This window comes from Lepidochelys olivacea (genome assembly GCF_965140295.1).
Source record: "Lepidochelys olivacea isolate rLepOli2 genome assembly, chromosome: 12".
In the NCBI taxonomy this organism is placed as follows: domain Eukaryota; kingdom Metazoa; phylum Chordata; order Testudines; family Cheloniidae; genus Lepidochelys; species Lepidochelys olivacea.
This window is the reverse complement of record NC_140422.1, coordinates 11,336,039-11,348,564: the sequence shown is the minus strand read 5'-3', so window position 1 is coordinate 11,348,564 and position 12,526 is coordinate 11,336,039. Positions and strand designations below refer to the sequence as shown.

The window sequence follows — 12,526 nt, the reverse complement described above, 5'->3', positions numbered from 1 at the left end:
ACTGTCCCGGGTGGGGTGACCAGAGCCAAAGCCCAAGGGCTTCAGCCCCAGTTGGGCGGCCTGTAACCTGAGCCCTGCCATTCAGGGCTGAAACTCTCAGTCTTCAGACCTGGGCGGTGGGGCTCAGGCTTCAGCTTTGGGCCTGGGCAGTGATCCACTTTGGGGTCCCAACCCACAGTTTGAGAACTGCTGGTCTAGAGGCTGGAATAGCCGTAACAGCCCATGGATAGCCACTAAGCAGTTTTATGGTTCAGTGGATCTGTTCTAGTTTTGGATGCAGTGGCCATTTCTCTGGCCTTCTCCCAATGCAGAGAGCTGTAGAGATGGTCACAAAGGCATGCAAGGGAATATGGTGTCTTTTTGTACTGGGTCTCTGTAGCCCCTGTAAACCTGTTTCACCCACTTCAGTGCTGTAGGTGGAGGATTTGAGCATTAGGACTTTGCTTCATTTGCCTAAGTGCCTTATATATTTTCCTTATGTCCATATAAAACAAATTGTTGATATAAAATTAATGTTACTACTTGCATTAGCTTCTGTTCAGGAACCATTACCACATAAACAACTGACGGGATGTGTCCTAATTAGCATTAAACCTGGACTTAGAAATATTTGTTACTGTGCTGTGTGTATTGTATGCATTATTGAACACTACAAGCTGGAGTTTCATGACTGCAGGAGAATTACATACATTCCACCACTAAATAATTATGTATTTAAATTTCTAAGGCAATGTTCGGCTGCCAACTATCATTTGTATCCTGTACAAGAACAAGTGACTTTACAACAGCTAGCTAGTACTGTACATGTGTTAAAAAGGCAAATGATTTTTTTAATGGGGGGGGGGGTAGGGGGAGTGTATTCTCTGTTTGTGATACTTGCTTTAGAGTATAATTTCTACTTTGGGTACACACAAGTACAACTGTGGTCTTCCTGATGCACTATGCTCAAATAGACATACATGTTTGCACACATAAACATATATACATGTCTCTCTCTCTCTCTGTATGTATGTTTACACATGAGTACCATATGTAAGTGTGGGTGGATATGGTAGAGTAGGAAGACAAAAGTGGTCTCCATGAGTACCAAAGGTAGAAATTTTACCCCACAGCATGTATCACTTATAGCTTATATCCTTTTCATTAGAGTTAGTTTAAAAACTACAGCTTTTAAATTGATCCTTTCTATCAATACACCTCAACTATCTCAGCGTGCAAGATCTGACTTTTTGACTCCTCTAAGATCTTCTTTTGTCCTTAGAAGCTAATTAAACCTCAGTTCAACACTTCACAATCTGCTGATATATAACAAAATGATAAAGTTTCTATCAATACATCTACTTGTGGAAGACACGTGAAAGCATTATCAGAAAAGATCTTATTAATTAGGCTGATACCAGGTCATTTGTTAATCAGTTCCCTCTCCAATTGCACATGCCATTGAGCTGCCGTAGAGTAACTGCTTCTTTTAAGTGGTTGCCAGTTGCAGTTTTTGTCTTTAGCTTCAGTGGCTTTAGCAGGAACAGTTAGACTTTATCTCTCTTTTCCTCTGTTGCAGGCAATTTCCTTTTCAAACTGTCATTTTCAGTCACAGTTTCCCTGTTTGTTACAACAGTTCAGATTTTCCAGTTGCTTTCTGGGCTTAGGTATGATTTAAGAGAAGTTTTATGTCACAAAAGCTGGTTGATTCTCTACTTATTGTATTTAAATATTATTTCCCCATAGCAATGTCAACGGTTGGTGGAAATTCAGAAGGAGCTCCTTGTGTATTTCCTTTCATTTTCCTTGGCAATAAGTATGAATCCTGCACAAGTGCTGGACGTAGTGATGGCAAAATGTGGTGTGCTTCCAGTGGTAACTATGATGATGACCGCAAATGGGGCTTTTGTCCAGATCAAGGTAACACAGTTTCTTGAAATACTTGAAACCCTTTAACAATGTGTATTACTCCCGCCTCTGTCTCAGGCTAACCACAGATAGAAGAACATTGACCAAAATGCTGTGAGTAATGGATGTAATTGGCATGACATCCTGGATAAGTTTGGGCCCATATTTATAATTCATGTACACTTGCATGACTTTCCCTAAAAATTTGGGAATGCATATTTTACTTTTGAAAATAAAAGAACACTCTCTGAGTACATCAGGCACCCAAAGTTAGGTTTTGGAAAAAGCTTGTCAAAATAAATACATACAAATGTTCGCATGATATTTTTAAAAGACAACAAAGGAAACAGGTTTTTTAATCATAAATGTTCCCTTAAAGCAGTGGTGGGCAACCTGTGGCCCGTGGGCCGCAGGTTGCCCACCACTGCCCTAAAGGCTAGTAGAAAAAAACGCCCAAAGCCCCCCAAAAACCCACATCTCTTGAAAATGTGGGGAAAAGATTTTTTTAAATAAATTCTTTTCATTTTAATAATCTTTGGTGTTATTTGTAAATAAATTAGAGATCTTTTTAAATGCAGTATTTGCAACTTTTACCAACAATTGCTAAATTTGGGTATCTGATATACAGAAGCATTTTCCATTTTCTTAGAACAGGAAATAACTGCTATATTCAGACACTGTGATTTGGTAACTGTTGGTAAAATGCTGCCCTTTTGCAATATGGATGATTTTTCACCTATCGGTAGTACTTTAACAGTACTGAATCAATGCCCTTCTGTACTAATAAAGATTATGGAGGTGACAACGTGGTGTTGACAAATATGTACTAGACTCTAAGATGGCAAACAAAATTACTAGTGACCTAAGGTAGGTTTTAAACTCAGAAATCCACAGGTGAAAGGCTACTGCACTAATCCTAGGCCTCCTCCCACCTCATCTTATTTTCAACTCAAGCAAGACAAATAATGAAAACAGCTATTTTGTTAAAATAAAATAAAAAAAAACAGTAGATCTGTATATCCCCTGGATGGTTTTTAATGATTGAAAGCAAGATTCAAGGTCCAGATTAATTCTTCCATGCTAAATAAATCAAACGTTTCACTTAAACTACTTCCTTCCTTCTCAGAAGTACTAAGTTAATGTTCAAGGGCACTTTACATGGGAGACAGTGAAAGTATATGCACGTGTCAACTGTACAATAGGATTTAAAAGAAATCTTTCTGTAGAATGAAATTTCCTAAGACTTGGCAACATGCATGGCATGTTTATTATTATTATATGAAATTCCACATCAAGCAATATTTATTATGGGAATCTTTTAGTGGAGTGAGGAGTGGTGGCAATTTTATGGGACTAGCATAATAGAGGTAGTATATCTTTATTTGGATACAATCAACCTGTGTTGACTCATTGTGTTGTTCAGGTTACAGTCTTTTCTTGGTTGCTGCTCATGAATTTGGCCATGCCATGGGACTAGAGCACTCCGAGGACCCAGGAGCTCTAATGGCTCCAATCTACACATTTACCAAGAACTTCAGACTATCTCAGGATGATATTAAAGGAATCCAGGAACTTTATGGTAAAGTATTCAGCATCTATCAAAAGTACAGGCTGCTCTATTGTTTTCAGATGCTATTGTAAATAATGTGCACTTCTGACCAATTAGGGATGCAAATTTCCATTTCCTCGCCTGCCTCACTCAAGATATTGTTAGTGTTCCTACTTCCCATTAATGGTACAATTCAGTCACAAGTGGCCACTTAAGCTTCTGAGCTGTGAAAGCCCCAGAGCTGCATAGGTTAATCCCAAATCTTTAGGTGGAACTTTCAAAGGCCCTCTCTCTCTTTGGCTGTGAAACGCCATACTGGGAATTGTGGGCTACTTGTTCTCTAACATGGAGTCCTTAACTCAGGAGTCATGACCAGGTGTCAGGGGATCATAATCTCCTTGCCCTACATATTGCTAAATGGGGTGGTCTGTCTTGACTAAATGGCAGAGGGCAGTACAAGGGTCCTGGTATGGACCCTCCCCACTCTCCCCATGGGCCGCAGCCCTGGGGGAGAGGAGCTCTTTCTTTCTCCCTGCTGAGGAGTTCTGCGTCCTGCACCATGCCCCACCCCCAGTGCAGGAGGAGCTCACTCTGCAGCCCCGGGGGGGGAGAAGCTCTCTGCCCCCCCTCCCCTTTTTTTCTATTATGGTATTTCCTCCTAACATGCAGTGCACAAACTCAGTGAGTCATACACGTATCCCCATAACGTGAGGTTATGGATGTACGTACACCTACTTGGTTTGCACATGTTCCCCCCATATGGTTAAGGAGCCCGTATTAGAAGTGGATTAAAGATACAGTTCATTGAAATAGTGAATACGCAGCTGTTTATTTCTTTGCATATGATGCATGTGTTGATATGGTTTAATGTGTATAATGTGTGTGTGTTTAATGTGCTCCCCCCAGCAAGAGGTAACATTTAAATTCCTGCCCACACCCCTGTTTCTATGGGAGATGTGCATGCACAGTTCCGGGCAGAACCTGGGCCTAACATGGGGGTAGACATTTCCCAAGGACAGTGTACTACCTACCATCAGCCAGAGAAAACTTCATGCCAGATATTCAGCTCTTCATTTAGTCTCCTTAAAGCAATGGGGTGATAAAGGTTAATGGCTGGGTATACACTTTTCTTCTTCTGACACCAACCAGGGAGGTCACTCTTTTAGCCTGTAAAGGACATTTAAGTCTGTACTCCAAGGGCCTTTTTCGTCGAAAAGCAATGCAAAGAGGGTAAAGCTATTTCACAGATGGAGACACACACGTCATCTTCATCCTCATACAATTGTTTTCAAAGATGGATGCTTCAGAAGATGAGCAATTCTACCTTGTTCATTAAGGAGTCACTCCCTAGACTTAGATACTAGTGATTGTTGGTGGTGGTTAAAATGAAAATAAATTGTGCTGGAGGGACAAGTTGCTTTTCATGAGTTTCTTGTCTCCACTCTGCTCAATTTAGTGATTATTCTCCACATGATAGATGTTTCTTGTTATTTCCTGATAAGTTGCAGAACGATATGTGAATAATAAACCTCCTCACCTGATTGATTTATTGATGATGGACCAGAATTTGCTTGTATAATGTGCAGTCTGTTACCTCTATCACAGTCCTATCAATCAGCCAACGATTTAGGCCGTACAACAGAAAAAACAACATGTGTAGATAATGTGTGGAAGGTGATATCTGTATATACAAGATGTTTCTTGTGGTTTCTGTGGGGAAGAAGGGGATATCAGATATTTGTATTCTGCATTCATCTTTAATATTAATTTATTTTTCTCCAGAGATCATTTTAGCTTATAGTTCATGGTGGTGGTTTCATGACTTTGATCAGTTAAAATCCATTCAGTCTGTACACTTGGTAAACTACTGTGTAGGGTTGCAAATACCTCTGAATAGAAGGCTGCTGATCAGTTTGAAAGGATCATATCATTTCTCTAGCCAGGCTTCTCACTTTTCTACCTGCATCACTTCTTAATTACTGGTGCCTTGATTCTGTAGTTCTGGACACCTTAGAAATGCTAATAATAATACCAAATAACCACCAGACATAAGTTCTTTATTCAAAAACCTGACTTGGATCTTCATTCTTTCCAATTCCTGGGCTCTTTAATTACAATTATTTAATCATTTGTGTAAAGTCTGGAGAGCCCAACCAAGATTGGACCTCATTGTGCAAGGTGCTGCACATAAACAGAAAAAGTATCCCTGCTTGGAATATTTTACAATCTAAATAGACAAGACAAAGGGATGAAAGCAGAAAAGGATGCAGCATACTACCAAAAGATTGGGAAGTGAGGCACACTAAGGTTAAGTGGTATTCAAAGTTCATAGAAAAAAGGCTCTGGAAGAGCTCAGAATTTAACCCAACTCTCTTAAGTCACAGGTCTAAGCCTTAACCAGAAGACCATCCTTCCTGCCTCTTTAAGTAACTGAAGTAATACTTTAACTCAAAGAACTTTTCATTTCTGCAAACAAACTTGTATTTTGCTTTTGGGATTATATTCATTACACATTTCCTAGCATTATTCAGAGCTACATAAAATCAGCCGGAGTCACATTTTGTTTAATGATGTAAAACCACCTGATTGCTAAGGAGCAGCCAGATGCTACACCAGGCAATGCAGCTGCGGCCAAATAACAAAACAAAATAAAATCCAACAGATGGCAAAGTGCATGTTTTGAAGAGAACATTTTGATTCTTAATAAGGGGAGAAAGGCTATAAATGGCTCAAAATGGGTATTTATGACTTGCAAACTATTAGCAGGCTGGAAAAACTGCAGTACAAAAAGCTGGTATGTATAGTACTCCTTATTCAGAATTATCTGCACATCAGCTCAGATACCACGGCATAAACTTTAGTTTGTTATATTTTAAACTACGCCATCACTGAGAAAAAAATTCTCAAAATTAATAATTGCAAATTGCTACCAAAAATTGTCAGCCCTGAAAATCTTCCAGACTAAATAGACAAGATCAACTATGAGTAGGAGGGGAAATACAGTCACATAGAAGTGACGTGTCTTGACAAAGGTCACACAGCAGGTTAGTGGCAGTGCTTGGAATAGACTCCTTCTGCCCCAAGACCTTCTGAGTCCTAATCTAGTGCGCTGTCCACTGAAGTACACAGCCTCTGAAACATTTTCTAATTTCTATCAAATATACCCTCCAGACAACTGAAGTGATTGCTTCCCTTAAATGATTTATAGCAGTTGGGGGGTCTTCACATTACTAGAACAACAATACACTCAAACATTACAGTATAAATCTGTTCTTCATTGTAGGAGGATCCACTGATTTTGGGCCAGATCCAGCTCCAACACTTGGACCAGTCACCCCAGTGTTATGCAAACAAGACATTGTATTTGATGGTATCTCCCAAATTAGAGGAGAAACGTTTTTCTTCAAAGACAGGTAAGTGAGAGAAATTGCTTAGTGATAAGAGGCTGCCATAAAAAAGATGGAGAAAAGTTGTTCTCTCTTGCCACAGAGGGCAGGACAAGAGGCAACGGGTTCAAACTACAGCACAGAAGATTTAGATTAAATCTCAGGACACTAGTCCTAACTGGAAGAACAGTAGGACAATGGAGCAGACTGCCTAGGGAGGTTGTGGAAGCTCCTTTACTGGAGGTTTTCAAAAGAAGGCTGGAGCATCTGTGGATCTTTAGACTAGATGACCCTTGTGGTCCCTTTGAACCCTGTGATTCTATGATTACTTGGAGCAGAAGGAAAGTTTGTGCTATACTGTCAAAGCAATTCTGTAAAATTCTGGTCGAAAACTGGAATTTCCATCCAAGAGAAAATTCAAAATTCTGAACAAACCGAATGTTCTGTTTCAGAACAAAGTGGAAATGGTGAAATTTCCAGTGGAAGGGAAATCGGGAGGAGGGGGTGATTTAGAAATAATCTTGTTTGTTTGTTTAAATGACAGAGAGCCAGGAACCTAGAAGTCCTAGGAGCCTCAGATTTTCAGGGCTTCCAGGCTCTCCTCTGCAGGTTTGGGAGGTTTGTCTAGAGCTGGAGCTGCCAAGGGCTTCCAGGCTCCCATCTCTGCAGTACCTTGGGATCTGCCACAGGGAGCCTGGAAGCTCTGGGGTCCCCAACTCAGAGACGGTCTGAATGGCAGGGGTGCTCCAAGAGCCACTGGCCTTGGGAGCCTGGACTTCCCAGCAGCACGCCAGGTAAGGTGGCAGGAAACCAGGCAGGGTTCCATTGGAACCCACTTATGTTTTGCCAGAAGTTCATTGAAATAAATATGTTTCTGCAAAATAGTTCAGTTTTGATGAATCAGTCATGAAAAAACATTTAGTCAGAAAATTCCCAACCAGCTCTAGTTGGGGGGAGTGTAAACAGCACCTTTGTGCTCCCCACCCCACATTGCTTATTTACACCAAGCATTTGCTGGCTATAGCTAAGGTTCTGGCCATGTGCATATAGAGTGTGTGTGTGTGTGAAACTCAAACACAACAGCTCAGATTTAGGACTATAAATTGAACCTGGCCAAACTATCCAATGGAACTGACCCATCCAATTTAGTGTCTGCGAGTTGCAAAAAGTAACACAAAATAAAAGAGTGAAAAGTACATTCATTGTTCCAATAATCCAATGTTTTATTATTGCCACAAAAACAGACAACTCTGTTATACAGGAGAGTAGACTAAATAATCATAAAGGCTCTTTCTGGCTTTAAATCTATGAACTCAGCTTATGTGTTTATGTACATGATATGTGTGGGGGAGTATATATGTATGCACATTCACACTCATTTGTGCTTGAGTAAATTCATTTTAGAAATTATGCTTTTTAATAATAGCTAAAAATGTAAAAACGAATCTCACTTGTTTAAAAGAAGCAGACTCCCTTGTTTAAAACTGCTTATGCAGTGCTGTAAAATATGAAATTGGCATGAATCAGAATGTCAATGGTTATATTATTGTCCCAGATAAACAGGCACAAAGGCCATTTTTCCAGCAGTACTGGAAACCACAACAGCTATGTGCTCGGCTGAAACACAAGAGACTTGGATGCACTGAACAGAATTAAATAACCAACTGGGCATCCTCACAAAATATCTGCAGTGGAGCTTCCGATCTCAGGCCATTCAATAATCATTTGTGCCTGATGGTGTTGTATGCCCAGAAATCTCCTCCACGTTTAATTTGCAGCTGGAACACTTTTGATTTTCTGCAAAATAATTGTGCCTAAGCCATGTTCTTTGATCATCCTTTCGGAGAAAAAGATAGAGCAGAAGGGAGAAGCAAGCTCTTGGGGCCTGATTCACCACTATGTAACTCCACTGGTATAACACCAATAATTTAATGGATTTACTCCCACTTTACATGCATGTGAGATCAGAATCAAGGGCCAAGGTTCGGAAGATTTAACTTTTTTTCTGTTACTGGGTTTCTGGTCGAGTAACAGAGACTGGGGTGACAGATGGAGGAGAGAGGAACACAATAAAGAAACTATGAAGACAACTCTTGCTGAAGCTCCTTTGTGTTGCTATCGGTATAAGGGGCCTCAGAAGATTTCCCTTGGGAAGGAATCTCTGCTGGCACTGGGGCACATAGAAGTTCCTGTGCTATTCCTTTCAGCCCCCAAAAAAGTAGGTGTGGGCAGGGTTTCCCTACAATCTGGTGATGTGCAGCTGCCAGAATGGTCCCTTGTGGTCTGTGGGCGGTTGCACAAGCAGTCCATGGATGGCAAACATTGCAGAAAGCCACCTTTGGACCATTCCATGCTGCAAAGGGCTGGACCCCAGGACCTGAACCACTTCCTGTTTACCATACATATGGCACACACTTCTGCTAGCCTCGATATTTGAGGGCAACCCTCAGCTCAGGCTTCCTTTTAGCTAAACACATGGCCTTTCAATAAAGTCGATCACTTTTAAACAAAACAACAACAAACTTTAAATGCAGGGGGGAAATAATCTGTGGAGGCAAATTTGTTTCATTGCACAAAAGTAACTTGAGACGTTTGCAAAACCTGCCTGACTGGCGGCTAGCTCACACCATTTCTGAATTGTGGTATTAAAATTGGTACTCCAATGCCACACGTATCATTTTTAGCACTGAATTGTCAGCCAGGCCCCAAGCCAGCCTCCATTTTTGCCAGTGGAATATTGCTGGTGTAAATGGGTAGTCATTTAGGCCCAGATTTGTCAAGGTATTCATGTGTTCAGCATTGCAACACCTAACTGACTTAACAGTGTAAGTACCATTTTCAAAAGTGATTTAAGCATTTAGATTCTAAGCCCCTTTGACTTTCAGATCCTGATTCAGGAAAGCACCTTAGTACTGCACTGGATATTAACATTGCACAAAAATACAGCCATAATTATTTTCTGGTACAAATGGAGTTCACAAATAGAGGCCATCTCTGAAAACAGATCCTACTAAAAACAGTTTCCCAGCCTTTAAAATCCAAGATTCCTGAAGAAATCTCCACTCAATCTCCTGGGAAAGAGAGAGAGGAGGCTGGCAGGTGTATAAATACGCCATACTTAGTTTCCTAATGTAGGGCACCTCTGCTGAGCCCAGCAACAGCCTCTTGCAGTTCCTCTCCAACTCTCTCCCCTCCTTCCTTTGTTTGGCAGCTGCTAGTGGTAATGCAGGTCATAGCATTAGTGTAATCAGCAATTGCCTAGCTTTAATCAACTATATTATTCACATAGGTCTCTTACACTTGAAACTCACGGGCAAGTATGAATGTGTATATATGAGGCATCAGCTGTGCCAGGTCAACATTTTATAAGATACAAAATCATAGGGAAATATGAAATTCAACATGCAGTCAGTATAATTTAGTTGTTCCAAGAACAATATAAAAGACTAAAACAAATTGTTCAAACTGATTCATACTTTATCTAACATTCAGCAAAGACAGGGTGTGACTACTTATTTGTTTTACTTTGGAATTCATTTGCCTATCAGTCTCCTGGATTTCCCAACATTAGGGAGAGAAGGCAGAAAACAACCTTGTGATCCATTTCTGGAATTAAGAAATAACCCTGAATCATGGGGCCTGTGACTTTTATGACTCACCCACCTTAATAATAAAATTTACCAAAGAATCCAATTTTTATATCACACAGATAGAAGACTGAGAGAGGACTAAAGAGAAAGACTAGATGAGCTCTTCAAAACAAAGGGTTTTGTTTTTGTTTTTCCTCTCCATACAAATGTATGTAGAATCAAGAAATGAGGGAAGGGAAATACTGTGCATATGTGCTACTCTACATAAGCAAGAGGTCTGGTATTAAAAGACCTGCCAGCCCTTCCAGTGAGGATGTATGAAGCAATCTTATGAATCAGTAGAGCTGGGAAGAAATTGGAATTTGTGTTCAGTGAGAAATTCCAGCATTTAGAAATGTTTTTTCATTCAATTGGAACAAAAAAAACATATTCAAAATTTCCTGCAAAATGAAAAGTCCAAAAAATTTAAATTCAGAGCCACTGAATCATTTTGTTTCACTAATGTAAAAACATAATATATTGTATGCATTATATGTATATGTAATATACACTATTAAATTAATATTTCATGTAAAAGTCTAAACAAAATGTTTCAACATTATTGAAATGAAACAAGAAAGTTCATTTCTCCTTTTTTGCCATTGAATTTTTTTGCTGGAATCAACACGTAACCACAAAATGTATCAATTTTGACTAAATTGCATTTTCCAACAGCAAACTGTTGTGTCAAAAATGTGGACTCCATTCATTAGAAAGGGGCTTTCAAACCCTTCTGGGCTCTGGGAGGTTTAGAATCCTAATGTGGATATGGATCCCTGGCCCTTTTCTCTGACTAGAACCTAAATTTGATCCAAACTTAGCAAAGGGGAGCAGAGTCACTAACATGGATCAGAATTCTGCAGTTTAGGCCCTTCTCTAAGGCTAATCATTTATTAAAAGCTATATATGTAGTGGCAGATATGTGTTACATGGAGTTCCTTATGTCACATGTGATCTGCTTTTCTGTGAAAGAAAAGAAACATATAATAGGCAATAGGAAAAGGACTCTTTTCATACAGTGTATCAGTACATTTGCTTTTTTTTTTTGTCGTCCTGCTATAGCTACTCTGATTACTTCATTAAAAATAAAAATGAAATTGATGTTTATACCTGTGGAAAAATAGAACACATTAAGACATCATTATCCCAGTTATTAAGACTGTATCTCAGGTTATATCGAACAAAACTTTTGTAAAAAAAGAGGAAAAGTAATACACATTTAGCCATTTGCTGTCTTGCTCATATCAGCTACTACACCCGATTATCATAATTGTTTAATTTTAGAAATGAGACAAAACCCTGTCGTACTTATAAATACATATTAAAATGCTCTCAACGTGTGTCCTTGCTAGCTCCATTTGTTCATTGTCAGATTTCAGCCGATGGTGGTACAGCAATCTATAAAGGCCAGTTAGGGCCTGATCCTCCAATGTTTAGGCCACCCTGAAATACAATTTCAGACTCTGAGAGTTTCATGAGGAAAGGGTTCCAGGTAGGGGTGAGCAGAACGGGCCCATTTTTTCAGCTCCTACTTTTCAGACTGATGAACGCTGGATTTGACCTGATGATTTGTTTACAAGCTACCAGCTAATGTACGTTGCAAGAGGGATTCAGCTAGCTTGTTGATTTTTCATCTTAAAAAATTGGCAAACTGCTGTAAGCTTTTGTTCTGTTGACGGGGAAAAGGCTGTTCCTTCAGCAGGGGAGGAAAACAGTAGTGCCTTTGTTACTATCAAGTGCCTTCTACAGAATGCCCTGCCACTGAAAGACGATTACAGGTTTTAAAATCATAACTCAAATTGAGGATACCGCTTGTACACAAAATAAGCATTTCTCTAATGAACATTTTTAATGTTTAAGGTTTCTCTTACAGCCAAGCTCCCTTCCCAGCTGCTTGATAGATAGTTCTTCGATTTGAACTTTTCGTCACTACAATAATAATGGCAAGAGCAATTCATGGAATGCAAATGTCTGCATTTGTCAAATGCTTGTCCATCTGCTCCATACACAACAGCAGGATAACTGTAATCATGTCACTGCCTTGTAAATGGTTCTATTTGTACAAGTGAAGCACA

General features: G+C 39.7%; 1 protein-coding gene across 1 annotated transcript in view; it reads left to right on the top strand.

Moving 5' to 3' along the window:
- Window positions 1-12,526, top strand: part of MMP2 (matrix metallopeptidase 2) — a 50,518-nt gene that overhangs the window by 28,323 nt on the left and 9,669 nt on the right. The window contains exons 7-9 of the mRNA XM_084644762.1: window positions 1,726-1,899; window positions 3,311-3,466; window positions 6,720-6,849. Of these exons, the coding sequence (XP_084500888.1) occupies window positions 1,726-1,899; window positions 3,311-3,466; window positions 6,720-6,849 (460 nt within the window). The remainder of the gene's footprint in view (window positions 1-1,725; window positions 1,900-3,310; window positions 3,467-6,719; window positions 6,850-12,526) is intronic.